The 18491-nt window shown below is 38.5% G+C and overlaps 2 protein-coding genes across 3 annotated transcripts; both read right to left on the reverse strand.

Annotated features, from left to right (window-relative positions):
* Nucleotides 1–254: 254 nt before the first annotated feature.
* Nucleotides 255–9378, reverse strand: LOC121318790 (selenoprotein T2-like). 2 transcript variants are annotated; one of them, XM_041255845.1, is made up of 6 exons: nt 9035–9378; nt 7645–7755; nt 6665–6791; nt 5183–5270; nt 3766–3861; nt 255–1839 (listed from the first exon to the last, which is right to left on the reverse strand). In XM_041255845.1, exons 1-6 carry the CDS (start codon nt 9247–9249, stop codon nt 1790–1792), a joined length of 687 nt encoding a protein of 228 aa, XP_041111779.1. In that variant the 5' UTR covers nt 9250–9378; the 3' UTR covers nt 255–1789. The 2 variants fall into 2 exon arrangements, with proteins under 2 accessions (XP_041111779.1, XP_041111780.1); XM_041255846.1 differs by having other exon boundaries at nt 3715–3861.
* A 6713-nt stretch (nt 9379–16091) lies between these two features.
* LOC121318791 (ras-related protein Rab-33A-like) lies at nt 16092–18363 on the reverse strand. The gene is made up of 2 exons (XM_041255847.1): nt 17719–18363; nt 16092–16550 (listed from the first exon to the last, which is right to left on the reverse strand). The coding sequence occupies exons 1-2, from the start codon at nt 17977–17979 to the stop codon at nt 16104–16106; spliced, it is 708 nt and encodes a 235-aa protein (XP_041111781.1). The 5' UTR covers nt 17980–18363; the 3' UTR covers nt 16092–16103.
* Nucleotides 18364–18491: the final 128 nt, after the last annotated feature.

The raw sequence follows: 18491 nt of genomic DNA on the forward strand, positions 1-18491 counted from the left end.
TACATATATATATATAAACACACAATACTTAATGTAGTTTCATGAAATGCTCAAGGAACCATTTAAACTCTTGCTGTTACAGGTTACAGTTTTATTAAACAGACAAACCCACTCCTGCACCCAAGTAACTTTCCTTCCACAGTTGTATAAAAGATAGTAAACTTAAATATTAGACTGTTTTATAAAAAAAGGCATGAAACCTGATAATAGGAACATTTTTGGTCATGGTAAGTAAAACAAATCGCTAATGCTTATTTTTGTCCTTATGAGTTCATTCTTTATTAGAAATAAATTAACATAAAATCACATAACTTTAGAGTGCTTGTTTTGTTTTTTTAAGAGGTGCTGTCACTGACACAGGAAAACAGTGGGGGGTGAAATATTGAACCAACAGCTAAATCCTTTAATTGATTTTCTCACATAAGCGAAACCATGGTGGGAAGCAAGGCTATCAGGATTACATGCCTCACAGGCTGAATATTACTTACGCTCTTTTGCACTGCAGAGAAACATTCATACATTTGAAAAAAGCAGTATTAAATTGATTTAAAAACAGGGCGAGTCCTGTGTATTGTAAATGAATAGTGGCTACAGAAACAGAAAAGCTGCAGGCATGTCCAATAACAACGTTAAATAATGCTAAACACATACCTTACAGCAAGAACATTGGGGTATGGAAAAAAACAAAAAAAATTCTATGGAGTTGGCATTGTATTATACAGGAAACCTACTGAACTGTGCCTGTAGTTGATACAGCAAGTAATGGGTTACAATATAGCAATTGAAATGGTGTGAAGTATCCCACATCACTGCATGATCTCCATACTAACATGTAAAACATCCAAAAGCTATTTTGTGGTTCAAAAGTTTTAATTGTGTTTCATGTTCAATATTCTTTGATGCTTACCTATCATATGGTTTTCTTAACTGTTTCTTTTTCAGTTGCTAGTTCGGAACTAATCACTTGTTAGAGTGTCTTTTATACAGTTTAAAAACAGAAAACAGTGCTCCAAAACTATGCATGGCAACTCATCATATTGAGGTTTGTTATGGGAATATATAAACACCTTGTAAACATACAGCACAAGCAGTAAGGTATTATGGAATTTTTTATACTGTATCTTGTAAAACACTGATGGTAGTCCACTATGAAAGGCGCTATATAAAGATTGATTACAGAAAAGCTCTGATTGGGAGCTTGGGATGGGTTAAAAAACTAACAAATATTTAAAATAGTTGAGAGAAAATGTCAACGAAACTGCAGCAGAAGACAGGCAACTTATGCAAGCAGGAAAAATCCATATATCGAGGGTGCAGTTAATTTGGATGCGTGCAGTTTTACATTTCTGTTCTCATCCTGGAAGGTCCTGCAGAGCCCATACATCGAAGTTTACAGCAAAACCTTTTCTCAATAGTATTAGCTTGACAATCAAATAATGAACAGCCTCTGCCACAAAAACTTACATTTTCTAATTATGTTAAAGAAAGTACACAACACATTCTACAAATGTATCCAGGCCAGACAGAATCCATTACATTAAGCTGAAAGAGGAAGAATCAATTATGTGTTGCCCAACCAAAGAAAACCTACAGTACATAAAATGACATTGAAATATACTTTATTAACTTTTTTAATCACTTAAATTAAAATAGGATAGATCCTAAAGCCACAGTTCATGGGGCTTGTTGCTCTGCCACAGAGGACAGCTTCCTCGAGTGTCTGCAGTGTGTCACATGGAAGGAGGTCCGGCTTGCACACACAGCGAGCTGTTTTCAGTGCAAGCCTTCATTAACCCACAGAACAAACCACCAACACTGGGAAAAACCTGCTCCAGCAGCCTGAAGAAACAAGGAAAAAAGGGTAAGGCTACATATAAAAACTCCTTAATTCAGCATACATAACGTTTAATTAAGCTACAAGACCGCATAGCAAGCCAAGCCATCTGGTGATCCAAGACCTGCCCAGTAGTAATTTCTTACTCAAATAAAACTACTGATCTGAAGAGCACATAAAAAAAAGAAAATGTATAATTTACCTCAAAGCTTTAATGGTACCACAATGAAGTGTGCAGTGCAAAATATTTAATATTAAATCAACCATAACTGTACAACTACACTCACTGTGGTTATAAATTTACAAGTCTTCCCGAGAGGCATTTCATTTTCCACTATTAGCGGAGTCTGTAGTACACTTTATATATAGCCAATATTTTGGTTGCAAATATTTATCGATTTACAGTATTGTTTAAATATAGCGGATACAGCATAAGTAAATAAATAGAAAATGTTTTTGAAGTTCATACCACAAGTTTTTTTTCTTTCTTTTGTAGTATGTTTTGGAATTCATTTTCTGTAAGGTCACAGAATTGCAGTTCAGCAGTTTTTTCATTCAGCCATTTTATGTTGTTGTTTAGAACTGGAGGGCGTTGCTTTGAAAAGGGACGGGACTGACAGCAATGTGACCCACTATTATTACAACCTATTATAACAAACTTGACTTGAATGGAGAAGGAAAAACATTGAGTGAAATAGCTCGCATCACTTGATTTCCAAGGTGTGGTATCCGAAGCATAATCAACAAGTACAGAGAAACATCCGTAATTGACAAACCAAGGACTGGAAGACCCAAAAAGCTGTCTAACAGGGATGAGCAATACTTGAAGATAATACCCTTAAGGAATAGAAAGACAGGTGCTGAATTGACAGCAGAACTGGCAGAAGGCACATGTGTCATTGTCCATCCATTCATCCATCCATCAACAGTCCAAAGCACATTTGACCATTGTTCCATAGTCCAATTTCTGTGTTCATATTTTAACCTTTAAGTCTTGTTCCCCTTTTTTAACAGAGGTATTCTTACTGCAACACATCCTTCTAAGTCCTGATTTCAAGAGTGACCTTCGTACTGTTGAAGTGATGGACAACGACACCTGTGCATTCTGCCAGTTCTGGTGTCAATTCAATGCTAGATTTCTTTCTATTCCCTAAGGATTATTACCTTCAAGTATTGCTCATCTTTGTTATCAGCTTTTTGGGTCTTCCAGTCCTGGGTTTGTCAATTACAGAGGACATGTCTCTGTACTTGTTGATTATGCTTCGGATACCACACCTTGAAAATCGAGTGATGCAAGCTATTTCACCCAATGTTTTCCTTCTTTATGGAAGTCACGGTTGTTATAATAGTAGAACACACTAGTGGAGGCTTTGAGTAAATTGTTGATGATCATAATTCAGAGTAGAAAAACACAACATGTCTAAGACATTTGCACAGCTGTGTGTGTGTGTGTGCAATAAATAAATAAAATATATATATATATATATATATATAATAAATTTCTGATAATGAATACAGATAAACAAGATGCATCATAACTGGAGAATAGGCTCTCCAGGTATACAATAACTCTAAAGTGTTGCATGCTTTTATATGGATTGAAGTATGGATTTTCTCCATTATAACCCCTATTACAAAAGGATAATAAGGATAATACTGTGCATTAATCAGTAGCGATATTTAATCAATTAAAAGCTAGATCCATTAACATTTTGAAAGTAGATTTTTTACTCATATGTGCAGCCATCAATCAGACTTTATGGTTGGTGGGCTGATGCTAATCCATGTTCTTTCACAGTGCTTCAAATTAATTAACTGCCTATCATTTATGAAGTCATCCACATCTAAGCCATGATGGGCAGCCTGGTTTAATTACTTACTAATCTGTCTGCTTGATAGGTTCTGCTACGAAGTCGAAAAGGAAGTCTTGCCTATTTGATTCATCTTCAGGTGATTATCAAGGATATGGAAAATCTCTTGAATGTTAGGCACATAACCAGATTGCAACTTCGACCAGATTGGAACATCTTAAATGAAAATGGAGATAAGAAAACACATTACAAAAATGAATATTAAAAAAAGTATTAAAGCATTGTCAAGTGACAGGGAATCTGAATAAACTACCCAGCTTGTAAAATTCAAATTCAGTTTAAATATATGAAAGCCAGAACAGATGTTAGAGTCACGGGGCTCTAAATACTGCCTCTCTAACGCCACTTAAATTCTACCCCTTGTGCCACCCTGAATTCAATTATGTTTTGACCCCTTCATTGACATAACTAAATGCATTAAAATATACTGCAATGTTTCTGGAACAGATCAGGTTTAGGAGTTTCTTGAGAGCTGCATTACGAGCCACCTCTCTTTACATAAAGAAGATATACATACACCAAGGACATGTTCATAAGTTACTCTTGATAGTAATTTAAAAAATGTTTGTCTACCTCTCCTACTTTCTGGCAGTTTTACCTCATCTACAACCTGCCAGTTAAAATACACAGAACAGATTACTGAGACTCAAACGCTTCCCTGTGAAGAGTTAGCACCCCAGTGCTGTGGAGCACCAAGACACCTGCTTCTTGCCTGATCTTCATTCTGACTAATTACTGTTGGAAGACTTTTTCCTCATTGCAGCTGCTTTGTGTTGAGGGCAGTTTCTGCACAGAAAACTAACAGGCTAGGCAGATGGAAGAAATATCCCGAGGTAGAGACCGAAAGAGTCTGGAGGGAGGCAGCTTTACCCGTAGGCAAGCTGACCTCTGGCACCAATCACTCATCAGGACAGGAAAGACTGGATGAAAACCCATTTGATTTAACATTTGCATACTATTGTAAAATTGTCCTTCACAGGAATACTTTAGGCACCCACATTTGGCTCTACTGATCTGAGACCTGCACTGAAATGTAGGTTTTGGAAGTTTGGGCACTTTGGGTTTTGAAAAACTCATGTCAACTTTGTTTTTGATGGAATTCACAACAGAAAGTCTTCCAGTATTCTGCACCAATGCATAGCTAATAGCTGCAAAGCAACTATAAGAACCTCTACTGGAAGCAACCATTCTTTTAAGAGAGTAGAGGGCAGCTCTGATAATTGATATTATGTCTCCCTCTAGCATACACCATAGAGATCTTACAATTACTGTAACTGCAGACTTCCTTTAGCAATTTGAAGCAAATGTCCAAGCTAATTAAAGGAAGTGAATTGTTATTTCAATGCAATTAAGACTCTTAAACAGATATACATACAGCTGTCACACATAGAAACAGGTAGTATTTTCTCACTGCAGGCTCCCAAAACATGCGAGTTGAAAAGATCTTTGTTATTTATCTTGCACAGTGTAAACTTACCATTTAAAGTGATTTCAAATGCACCAGTTGATAAGCATTGTGTCTCAATCATGTTGCTGAGGAAAAATACCATGAGACAAGAACTAATCTGCAAACAAACAAACAAAAAAAACACACAGTGCTAATAATGTATGTCTTCAAGCAACGAAGAAACTGATAGAGACTTCTAGGCCACACGTTTGTCAAAGAATTTACTAAGTGTCTTTCAGTCCTACCATTAGGATCTATGGCATTCAAGTCATGTTGCCAAGGAGAAACACAAAACCACTGTTCTAATTATAGTTGTAATTTGTTAATTTCAATACCCTTACTCATTTTGAATATTAAAATGTAACCTTTCAAACTCAACTGACCTCCTTTCACCCCAGACACGTGTATGTGTTAGTGGTTAAGACAACAATCTTCGGAATATGAAAGAATCAGAGCTATACTGCTTCACTATTCACAAAACAGCTGTCAATCTCTATAAATTTCCCTATTCCCACCCTCCTGAGCTATTAATTTGTCAACGTTTAGACTGAACCCGCCCCTGGGATACGTAGCAAACAGCTATTGGTTAGAAAGCAGAGTAAACTTAACAAGACTTCCATTCATTGTAACTGTTATAATAACAATGCAGGTGTCTATCTTTGAGACTGGATAAAGTAGGACAGTTGCACAAAAAACAAGAATGCTACACAACAGGAAATTGTGCGTTGTTGAATTTTCTGAAAAGCATGGCAATTCCTATGCTGAAAAAACAGTATGTGACTGCAGACGAAAACAACAAACTTAAATAAAAAAACGAGCCGATAGAGGAACGTGTTTATGGCCTGATGTAGAAAACATTTTGTTTGATTGGAGTACTTTGAATGACTTTAATACCTACTGTAACTTGTTCCAAATTTCAATGCAGCACAGTCGTACACTTGTAAAGTATGTGTATGGTTATGGTTCTGATTAACAAAACAAAATGAATGTATTTGTACAGCTGGAAATGTAATACAATTATACTGCACTGTATGCAACACTAAGATATTTTGTTTACTGGTTATTAGATAGTACACTGTTTAGTTTGTGTTTGCTTTTCTAATTGATGCAAGCAGCACTGTTTAATAACTTTCTTTTAAATTTGAATAAATACAACTAATTTGTAAAACCCAATGCAGCTGGAACTATTGTCAAAGTATGGTTTTGGAAAAAAAATGTTCAGTAAAGCAAATATGATATGTTCGAATATATCCATCTATATAGATATATTTAAAATTTACATAAACCAATTTCGAAATCTAAAAACAAAACACTAAAATTATTAATGGAATAAAATGTTGCAAACCATGGTTATTTCGAAACTAAACATGTGAATCTTTCTTTATCGGTGTTGAGCACGTAGGAAAAACTATTGAGTTATTTATTTTTAATCGCAATGCTTGAAGTGCCAAGAATACACATGGTTTTTACACAGTCAAAGCAATTTAACAAGCAGAGTGGATTGTATTTTACCTTATTCTCTTGGCTCCATGTCCATATCCTTGGGGGGTCCATTCCAAGCATAGGGAAAATATTGTATCCACTAGCAACCAGTGCAATTAGTAGGAATTTAAAGTATGAAATGAATGAAGCAATATATCTGGTATGAAAAAAAACCACAAGAAATAGTTTAGCACACAGAAGAGAAACACTGTACACTGCCCAAATACAAAAAATAATCAATAATGGTACAGTGGTATATACTTAGGGCTTTTGTTTTCATTTTTTAGGGGTTATTTTTGGTTTTATTTGCAGCTATTTTCAAGATACTCTAAAAAATTTTTTTTTATTTTCGGGGCTTTCACTTTTTATATAACTCTATGAAATTGTTTTAATTACTTTCCAAAATGATTGAAAGTTTGTTTTTTGTCACAATATGTATAGTAACCAGACAGTGCTTGCACATTTAAGTTGTACCTTATTTACCTTGCTGTCTTCCTCAACAAAATCCTTATGGTCTCGGGCACATTCTTCTAGGTTTTTTTGTGTCTAGGCATTTTTTTACATTTCGCCACAATTTGCAATTTTGTTTTAAATCCTCCCTATCTAACTAATATAGCTTGAAATCCCACAAACAAGTCTCCGTTCCAAATTGTAATATCGTTTTAAATCTCGCAAGCAGAGCCTCCAATAGAAATGTAGGCCACTGAGTAGATGGGGTGGGTTTAAAGTATTCAGATCGAATAAATGATAGCTACAAGTCAGGAAGGAGGGACACTGCCCAACTGCAAAGGGAAAGGTAGTTTTTTGTAAGAGTAGTTTTTTGTTTTGTTTTTTAAATGGGAAAGGGGTAAAGTCAACGTGAATTGAGTAACCATTTCCAGTGTTCTTTCTGTGTTTATTGGCGATTACAACGATTTCATTTATTTTTTGTATCTGGGATGTTTTATCAGTTAAAACTGTACATCACAAGCCCTATATATACTGTACATAACTGAAGCACAATTTTTTACCTATAGGTGGGCTTTGGAAAGTAGTTCTCTCCTTCGATACGCATGTCCGGGTACACCTGGCTGACTGCCCGAGCGTAATCCTCGAACACCCTGCTATATCCTCAGGATATACTGTAATACATTGAATATAATATTAGTACACTTAAAAATAACAATCTGCTTGAAACAAATGGTTTTAAATCATCTTTCTTACCCTTAATTTGCTATTTTAACAATGCACGACTTCAGCCATTGCATAAAACAAACAAATGTGAATGCGAGTGTACTTCTAATGTGAAATGTGACGTCTGCAATCGGATTATCTGAGCCACACATCCAACAGGTCTACAGATTCTGATAGGATTACACAGATTAATCTGAGTACATTTTATCTCTAGTAACCATCTGTTTCCAATTACATTTATTAGGACAGACAGATGGGATAAATCTGAATTGTATAATCCTTGCGAAATGTGATTCGCAGCCAATTTTCATTCACTTCGGTGCTCTAATCCTCAAGCTTCCTTTCTGCTTTGCATATACATCAGGGTTTTATCAGTTCCTGCACTGAACTATGAGAGCATTTCATCCTGCTTGCTGGGTGAGGCGCACCAGTACCAATGCCTTTAATCCTTTCACCCTCAAAATGTATTTCCATAACCTGTGGATTTAAAGGCATAATATAACACATGTTGCAATTTGCAGGTTACCAGTTTATTATGCTGTGTAATGATTAATGATGGATTATTTATACTGTTAAAAGGCCAAACTTAGCTATGTAGTGCTTTTGGTCATGTATCCCAATATACAACATTTGTGCTACAATACATATTATGTACACCATCACGATTCAGTGACAACAGTAAAGTGAATCGTTTCACCCATAAGCCACACAACTCTCTAGGTCACTCATCATGGCTTGTTTGGCTGCTGTCCAAGGCAATATACACCTTAAGAGTTTAGTTAATTCGGCAGTTTCATGCCTGAAAGATTAAAGTTGCAATTTCCAAATTTGAGGGAAGATGTTGTCTAAAAAATACCTGCCACGAAAGGTGACCTGCTGTTCCTAATTTGTAATAGCCCAGTTCAATACATAAGGGTGAGAGAGTGAGGTGAAAAATACCTGCTAAGTGGGATGAAAGAAGGCGTTTAGAATATGATGTTTGTATAGTCTATGTCTTCCTTATTGAAGGATATTGATATCTGGAACCCCAAAAGAGCAAAACCGTATTCCTTACTACTACGACTAGACTACATTTCCGAATTTACTGAGGTTTTGCAGCCAGTACCGTTCTGGTTACAGTAGTTATTTACGAAATAATAACAGTGCATTATCATTGTATAGGTAGCTACGCTACTACAGACATTTATATGATACGGATCGATGTGGCCAATATGCTCTTTTTCTTACCAGTACTGAAACTTGAGGACTGGGCCGGTGTAGAACGTCTGCTTGGCCAGTTTGTGGGGCTCCGTCTCCCGCAAATCGTCAGGCTCCATATCAAGGCTGTTCGTGGCCTGGTGTTGTTGCTGAGCACTGTTCTTTCCTAGGTAAACATCCCGCAGGGTGAACGCCGTAAACAGCAACAGGGCGGTCAGAATCCCTGCCTGGCTGTACTCTGCCATCCTATCCCTCTGCTAGGAGAAACTGACCAAATATTAATACCTCTGGCTCTGATACCAAACTCACTAACCACAACACTACCGGCCCTGAGCAGAGAGCGCTCAGCAGCTTCTTTCCAAGCAACTTCCTCTGTGCGGTGTTCCAGGAAGCGCCAGCGCCACCTATACGTGGGATGTTAAAATATCGTCTGGACAATAATAACACCGTGTAACATTTTTTTTTTTTTTTTTTGTTCCTGGGTAGTAAGTGTTATTTCCTAATTGCTTATGCCTCAAAAGTATAGAAAATGGCTATTATTCCCACAAACTTTGCTTTTGTGACCAGGACAGTGATATTTTGAAATGTACCTATTTTCCAGAACATTCCAGATAGATTCAGTGCTGAGTAAACTTGGAGTAACTTCTAGAACTTTCTAGAACTTTCCAGTAATATAAATAGTAGTATAAATACAGGGGCCTTAAGCCCACCAGTTCAGTTTAGTTCTAGCTGCCTAAGTGGATACATATCTGCATTTTTCTGAGATGGCATCAAGACGCTGCAAGCATCCGGCAGACGCATTTTGCTATGCCTGCGGCCAATTTATCAAGACAAGAACGAAAAAGTACTCCGTGGAAGCATCTGCTAAGATGTGTGAGGCCTACAAGGCATATTTCGGCATGCCTGTCAGGGATCAAGACAAACCCTGGGCACCTCATTTCACCTGCGAGCACTGCAAAAAAACTCTGGAAGGTAAGATGGACAATTGTTGCTCGGAATTTTATGTTATAAAATTTGTTAAAATTTGTAAAATTGTAAAAGTTTTTAATTTTAAAATGTTTTACAACTTTCAATATTATTGAAAAAATATATCATATATGAAAAATGTTGCGAGAATCTCTTACACATTAGTCATGGGTGAAATAAATGTATTTTTGTAGGATGGTACAGAGGGGAAAAGAGAGCCATGAAGTTCGCTATCCCAAGAATTTGGCGGGAACCCACTGACCACTCAAGCAACTGCTACTTCTGCATGGTGGACCCTTCCAAAAGTCAGACTGGCAAGAATGCACCTGCTATCATGTATCCGCCTGTAACCAGAATGAGTGGCGCCTCTTCATTGACAGCTCATCCAGGAGCCTCAAAGCCGTGCTGCTCCATAATGGTAACAAGTACCCGTCTCTTCCCCTGGCTCACTCGGTGCACCTCAGAGAGGATTACAACAGCATCAAGACCTTGCTGGACGCCTTGAAGTATGATGAGTACGGCTGGGAGGTCATAGGAGACTTCAAAATGGTGGCATTCCTGATGGGTCTCTGTGACGGGGAACTCCCCGTCTATATGAATATGTTTGGAACTGGCAGGGAGGGGGTTAAATTTCTCCCTACCAGAAAAACATGTGAGAATGTGGCTGGAGCTCTAATTGAATAATTATTGGTTAATTGGGCTCCAGCCACAGGGGATAAAAGCCAGGGGAGAGGGCCTGGCTGGGAGAATGGGTGTGTTTTCTGTTTGGGAGAGTTTTGTGTTTAGAAGAGTTTTGTGTTTAGAATTAAAGGGAGACCTGGAATCTAAGTGTTTACTTTGTAAGTTCATTTTGATTATTTTTGTTAGAACCTCTTTTGCTTGGCCCTTGTGCCTATTTATTTGATTATTTTATTTAATAAAAGGACTTTATTTTTGCCTTTACTCTGTCTCTGGGTCTCTTTCCACTTGCCAGCCTGTCAGTTTCCAAGGCGGTTTTACCAAGTTTCCCTGCTATCTTTGCCTTTGGGACAGCAGGGACACCAAGGCGCACTACCACAGGTGGGACTGGCCACAGCAGACTGAATTCTCTGTGGGGAGGAACAACGTCAAGTGGGAGCCACTGGTGGACCCCCGGAAGGTGCTGATGCCACCACTGCACATCAAATTGGGCCTTATGAAGCAATTTGTCAGAGCTCTAAATAAGGAGTCGGCAGCCTTCAAGACTTCTTCCCTAAGCTGTCTGAGGCAAAGGTCAAAGCCGGTGTCTTCGTCGGACCACAGATAAAGAAAATCCTGGAGTGCAGTGAATTCCCCAAGAAGCTCACTAGTAAGGAGAAAGCGGCTTGGAACAGCTTTGTCGCAGTGGTTCGGGGCTTCCTGGGCAATCGCAGGGCCGAAAACTGTGGAGCTGGTTGAGACTCTGAAGAACTACGGCACAATGGGATGTAGGATGTCTCTCAAAGTCCATATCCTTGATGCTTATCTTGATAAATTCAAGGAGAACATGGGAGCGCTTCCACCAGGATGTACTGGACTTTGAACACCACTACCAAGGACAGTATAATGAGAATATGATGGGAGACTACATTTGGGGGCTGTTCGTGAAAGTGATTTACAGTATAATCGTAAATCTCAAAATTGAGGTCCTCTGACTCTGGCCTGTTTGTTATGCCCAAGCAGAAGTGCACCACAGTTGGACAACACTCATTTAGCTTCATGGCTCCAACTCTCTTCCAGCTTTGGTGCGTTATACTCCCACCGTCGCTCGCTTTAAAGCAACTCTCAAGATCCACCTGTTCTCTTTTGCTTTCCATGCTCTTTAAGCCTGATATCTGCTATTGCTGTGTTGCTATTATTTTACCATCATGTATTATGCACTTTCCACTGTATTTAATGTACTAATTCATGTATTATGCTACGAGCACGTATTATGCACTTTTCACTGTATTTGATGTATTATGCATTTCTCTGTATTTGAAGTATTATGGATGTTCTTGTTACTGCATCTTGTAAAGTGCTTTATGATGGTGGGCCACTGTGAAAGGCGCTATATAAAATAAAGATTGATTGATTGATTGAGGACAGTTTAAAATAATTAAATCTCTGCAGCCTAGAAAAAAGAAGTTCTTAACTGAAGTTTATAAAACCCTAAATGGTATAGATAAAGCATACATGCCAACAGTCCCTATATGTTCCCTTATATAGTACAATTATCACACACCTTCCAAGTCTTGTGGCTGAAGCATTTATATAATTATAGCTCCCAGTGTGTATTTTTTGGCTCTTTTTCTCAATTGTACTGTTTTTCTTCTTTTTATTACTTTACACTGGGAGCTTTACGAGGTGTCACTTAATTTGAAACAACCAGAACAATGTGTTGTGCAGCAATGTACTGAAACTATTTATTTTTTAAACAATTCTAGGATTAAACTGTAAAGATGACACTGCTATCCTTATGGTGACTTTTAAACATTACCAAAAAAAAAAAACAACAAAAAAAACTTAAGAACTGTGGGCACATATTACAGTTACCTTGAGCTGAGTACTGCTAATATGTGAAACCAGGCATGTGTAGTTCAATAACCCCCCCCAACAAAAACAACAAAAAAAAACATAATAAATGTGGTTCTTACACCATCTAGTGGCAAGCTTTTATAACTGATGTGTATTGGACTATAAGTAGTTAGGGTAGTTAAGAAGTAAAAAAGAATATGTTTGTTTTACAGAACCTGTAAGGTGTTTAAAAATAAATGAAAACCATGTATTTTGTGTGCCAGACATGACAAATGGCCTTTAACACTGGTTTTAAGAAGCGAGTTAATGAACTATGAGATAAAGCTTTACTGCTCTTCATTAATGTAGGCAACATTATGTTATGTAGTTTATTAAAGTAATGACACACATAAATGTAATGGATAAGTACCTGCATGTTTGCTTCACACAACACTGTGCTAAATACAGTTCTGTCGCAAATGAAGAGCTAACAAAGGACCCCACACAGCAATCAACATATGCACAAGAGTTCGCTGGGATGGCTTGTTTACAGGGAGATGAAAGAAGACCATTTCGTTTTTAAAGCTCACTGGTCTGCTGCTGTGCAATTTAAGCACATCTGCCATTGCTGTAATGTACTGGAGACACCTCTTCTGTTGTTAGAAATTAAATTCGGACTCATCCAAAACAATGAGCAGTGGAAAAGATGCCCTCAGTGAGGCAGACGAGCACCGCAAGAGACCAATTCACGCAATACAAGCGATATTATATAACCCTGACCCAAATTACTAGCCTTTCACTGGGTGGGTGCGATTCCCAAGATCCTGCCACATGCTGCTAATTTGCCAGTGAAATGCAGCACAGGGATAAATACAGTATTGTACTTTCAATATTTTGTATAAGAGGGACTTCAATGACTCTGTCTGCTGGTGAAGGTATTTCCATGGAAACACATGCAAATATGTGATCTGCTGAGAACAACTGCTGACTTAGAACAAGTTACCCGTGTGTGTGGTGTGGTATGTATTTTTGTACTTGATTTGACTGTGTGTGAGGGTGGGTGGTTATCATCAGCTCTATGTTATGGGTTACATGCACGAGGGGGGGGGTTATAAAATCTGTAGGCCACCACTTTCATTCCCTGTCAACATGGACCACACTATCTTTTTAACCGAAGTATGATAATCATATGAAACATCTCAAAATTATAAAACAATGATCCAGTGCAGATTTTTCTGCAGTACAGTACTGTATTACAGGGACAACACAGTTAATAAAATAAAATGTTGCTAATGGTTATTCCACATGACAGAAACTGAAAAAACAAACAAACCGTAAGCTTTATTTTGTTCATTTTTTATTTTATTTTGGTGTTTCAGAGATTAGTAAAAGCACTATTAATTGATAGCAGTGGCACTCATCCTAGTGGCAACGGTGCGTTTTGCCACATTACAAAAGTTCACTGCACAGGAAAGACTCATTGTTTACACATCTTTAAAAGTACAGTACCTCAGTAATGGATGCTGGTATTATCTATTCCCTATTTTAATATTAATAAGAACTCCCTGAAGAGTTTGAAGTTGTTTCCAGTTATTCCCAATACTTTTCAGACAGTTATTTTAAATATAGCAATACACACGTGACATAGTTGACACTTTGTTTTTCCGTCATCTGTTTTGTTGAATTCCTCAAAATCTGGGAGACCTGCCACTGAGATACAAAGCATTAGGGTCAGAAAACAGACCTTATTTTCTGAATGTTCGGTTTTGGTTGGAGTTGTATGAATCCATATTTTTGCTTTGCTGCAAAACCACCCAAAAACAGAAACAAAGACATAGATAAAAAAAGGCAACTTAATATTTACACAAACAAAATAACACGTGTTTTGGTAGCTCAGGTAGGTAGAACACTTTTGCCTGAATCCTTTGTGGGATGTAATCTTTTAGTTGCTATTCTCATTGCATGGCGTGTGTTAAAATGCACGGTTCCTCAGCAAAAACGCGGTTGTGCATTTTACTAATCGGTCTCACTCTGGTGACATGAAGGCTGCCCAAAGAAACTTGATTTCTGCTCCTGCTCACTAGGACTGGACCTGGACAAGAATGCATGCTCAAAATGTGCTACCCTGTTTAAATGTATTGAAGACTAAAAATTATAAAAATCCAGACTATGACTGGTTAGAATATTGTAGACCAGGCCACCTATACTATATTTCTGATACCAGACAATGTGGCTCAGGGGATAAGTGCAAACAGCTAAGGACCACAGGAGGCTGAAAGGCTGTGAGGTTGAGAGGTTAAAGGTCACACCCAGATTACTTCAGGACTTTTTCACCAGTAGAATTGTGTAGCACACATACACACACACAATGAGATGTTGTACTAAGGCTCCTGTACTACTAGGTCAGAAATGGCACCAACGGCAGCAGTGTTCCTAAAAAGAAAGAATTGTGATGCATTATTGCAGTGTTGACAAAATACCACCCTGACCGGAATAGTTCTGACTGGTTTGAATACTGCACATGCGGTGTGTGGGGGATACAATCCCAAAACCTAATAAGGTACTGATGCACATCACTGTATTTAACTCACTCTGTACTGTATGTATTTAGTATTGTAGACTATTCCTACTTTTTCATGCGAGTCACAGGTTTATAACACTGCAGATCAATGACAAGATTCTCTTTTTGCGGCCGCTTGTGTTATGCCAAAAGTTCAAGATGACGAAGTAAGTAAAAGCAGTTTTGATATACGATATTGAATAAAGCCTGCTCCTTGGAAGAACCTCAAAACTACAGTATGCCACTAATGTAAGACTCTGGGTGCAATCCCAGGTCTTTAAAATAAATATTTTGATACATTTAGTGCTGGTGAACACATAGTGACACAGGAGAACCAGTTTATCCACAGAGCTCAAGTAGCTTGGCAACCATGGAGCAAAGCTATGCTTCAGACTTGCTTTCTGTCTCACACACACACACACACACACACACACACACACACACACACTGGACCACAAGCCCCTATCCTCCACTAAATATAACAGAGATGAAAGGGTCAAGCCCTCCAAATGTTCCTCCTCACCCTCCCCTAATGGAAACAGCATGGATCATCTCATCCAAGCCATCCTGATTGAAATAATTCCTTGCTTGGCATCTATGGACTGTCCTGTTTTCTGTAATACTTTACCTGCCTCCAGTAAATGTTATAAGAAAGTCATCTATATAGGAAAATTATTCACAAGTCTAGCTTAGTCACTGCCCATTTGAGAAACTATTATTCTGACAAAAAATAAAATTCCCTTTAATTACAAAAGTATGAGCATAATAGTTTTGGCAAAACTATAGAAGACTACGTTAAAACCAGATGCTATTTGAAGCACCAAGTAACAAAACTGTAGCGGGTCCCACTCATTTCCCCAAGCAGGCTTTTTTAAAATTTTTAACTAGCACATGAGAGCGTGATTAACAATCCGCAATTCCTGGAAGCTGCCTTAGAATGAAAGCATTAAAAGGGATTTAGGCAGTTAGTTCTGTTCAGGGCATTGGGGGCTTCAATAGGAGGTAGGAGAGGAAAAAAAGCAAAATTGTTTCAGCAAAACTATTGCAGGCACACACTTTTTTTTTAAACCAATAGTTCATTTAACACAGGCAGGAGTTCTTGGCGGCTGGTTCTTGCGAGAGCTTCACTTTGCCACCCTGCCTTTCCACATCCCTGTACAACAGAGACTTCTGAGCCTTCAGGCGACAGGCCAGGCACATGAAGATGGACTCCACGTTTTGACTCTCCTTGGAGTCTTTGGCGGACGTTTCGAAAAGCAGCATGTTGTGGGAGTCGGCGAACTTGAGCGCCGTGTTGGAGGGCACCTGGATCTGACCCACCAGGTCGCACTTGTTTCCCACCAGGACCCGGGGCACCACGGGTGAGACGTGGTGCCCATTGCACTCCTGGATCCACGTCTTGAGGTTCTCAAACGAGGCCATCTTGGTGACGTCGTACACGAAGATGACAGCGTGCACGTTGCGGTAATAATGCTCCACCATGCTCTGCCTGAAGCGCTCCTGACCGGCCGTGTCCCACACCTGCACCTGGGTTGAGGGCAGTAAGGATGAGGTCAGGTAGTTCCTATTCAATTTGTATTGGACAGTAGTATGGAATTGGAAGAATGAAATGAAGGTGTAGGTTTGAACAGTTCATGAACAGTGGTGGTCTATTTAGTGCGATTGCTCATGATTTCACAAGCTAACAACTCTTGTATTGCATGTCTGGTACCTACTTCGCTATCCTATTCTTTAACAGTACTTGCCTTCTCAAGGCGCATAAGGACCAGATTAAATAAACTATTAATAGTACAAAACAAGTCAAAATAAATATGTAGGGACAGTTTTGAATCCTTAAAATTAGCCTTACAAGATGTTTGTTATTGGTTTGGTAAGATTAACAGTTTTATTTTATTTAAACCAGAAATGCAGAAAATTGCATTAGGACTTCTAACTGTAGTTAATGCATGTCCTTCACTTTATAAGGGGTTGTTTTTATGGCGAGGTGTACAGGTAACACACACACACACACACACACACACACACACACACACACACACACACACACACACACACACACACACTGATAATGGTCCATTTGGATTGAATCATGTTAGTTGGCATGCAGTGAACACAAAAAAGAATGCTTTGCAAAGAATTGTACTTAAGATTTTCCAGCAGGCTCATTTTTGCTAATAATTGGGGCTAGGTGGGAGGTAAAAATGACACAACTGGAAACAAAGCCACATCGTTTGACTTGTAACTTCTAGACCAATCTGCCTTACATTCAGCAAATCAAAGGTGCAACAAATGGACCAATTTACTAGTTTGATAAAGTTATGATTAAATAATAAAGTTATTTTATTTATTTATTTTTATTTCAAGTAGTTGGTACCCTGGCTAGCCATGATGAGTTGCTACAATATTTAGACTTATATGATAGGAAAAACATGAGAAAAGTGTATTTATAATCATGTTAATTGTACATAGGTTAAACACACACTATTATATGTGCTTGTGTGCATGCGGAACATACAACACATGAAGAGGATCATGCATTCTGTATGTATGTGCATGAAATTAATGCAAGGATGGGTGACTTTTACTGATACATATAAAAAAACACAGTACGACGAATCATAATACATAAAAAGCCAAAGAAAATTACTGAAAAGTAAAAAGAAAATGACTGACTGTATTTTTTTAGCCACCTTACCTTGATCTTCTCTCCCTCGATCTCCACCGTTTTCTCCCTGAAATCCACCCCGATGGTGGCCTCTGTTTTATCTGGGAAGCTGCCGCCGGTGAAGCGGAAACTTAGACAGGTCTTCCCTACGTTCGAGTCCCCGATCACAATGATCTTAAATATCCTTGTCTGGACACTGTAATCCAGGGACGAGTCCAGCTCCAAGGATAAAAGGCTGCTGGGTCTGGGGTTGCTTGTGCCTCCTCCATTTGCTAAAGATTCATTTGCCATTACGGTAAACAAGGGTGTCTATGTTACTGTCAGTGCGGACAGGGGGTATCTGGAGACGGTGGTGCTATCCCCTACGAATACTGTATCTGAAGGCGAATACAGAGTAATAGCACGTATTGTCCCAATCACCGTTCTCAGTGCCTTAGAAATTATAGAAATCCTTTGTACACCATTGTAGTAATCAAATCAGGTCGACCTCTCCCCTTCTTCGCCCTGTCCAATTAAAACCGCAGTGGTCACAGATCATTATACATGGTTTTGAAATAGTTTTTCACAAGATGTCAATGTTAAGACGTTATAAGGATTTATATAAGCTGACTGTGTTGTTTTGTTGGTTATCAGTTTCCTTCTGGGATACAAGCTGCAAAATAAATCAGGTGCAGTTTGAATATTTATTACCCCCACCCACTTCCCTCTCTCCTGTCTTCGCTAAGGCCCTCCCATTTTGCAAGGTGCTGTGCTGAGACAAGGGGCGCTTGAAGCACAGCAGTCTTAGTGTTTGTTCTGTCTGT

The sequence above is a fragment of the Polyodon spathula genome, chromosome 7 (assembly GCF_017654505.1).
Source record: "Polyodon spathula isolate WHYD16114869_AA chromosome 7, ASM1765450v1, whole genome shotgun sequence".
Taxonomy (NCBI): domain Eukaryota; kingdom Metazoa; phylum Chordata; class Actinopteri; order Acipenseriformes; family Polyodontidae; genus Polyodon; species Polyodon spathula.

Coding starts and splice junctions, on each gene's coding strand:
- LOC121318791 (XM_041255847.1), bottom strand. CDS start 17,979: ATGGCAAATGAATCTTTAGCAAATGGAGGAGGCACAAGCAACCCCAGA. Junction 16,551..17,718: donor TCGAGGGAGAGAAGATCAAG/GTAAGGTGGCTA, acceptor CCCTCAACCCAG/GTGCAGGTGTGGGACACGGC.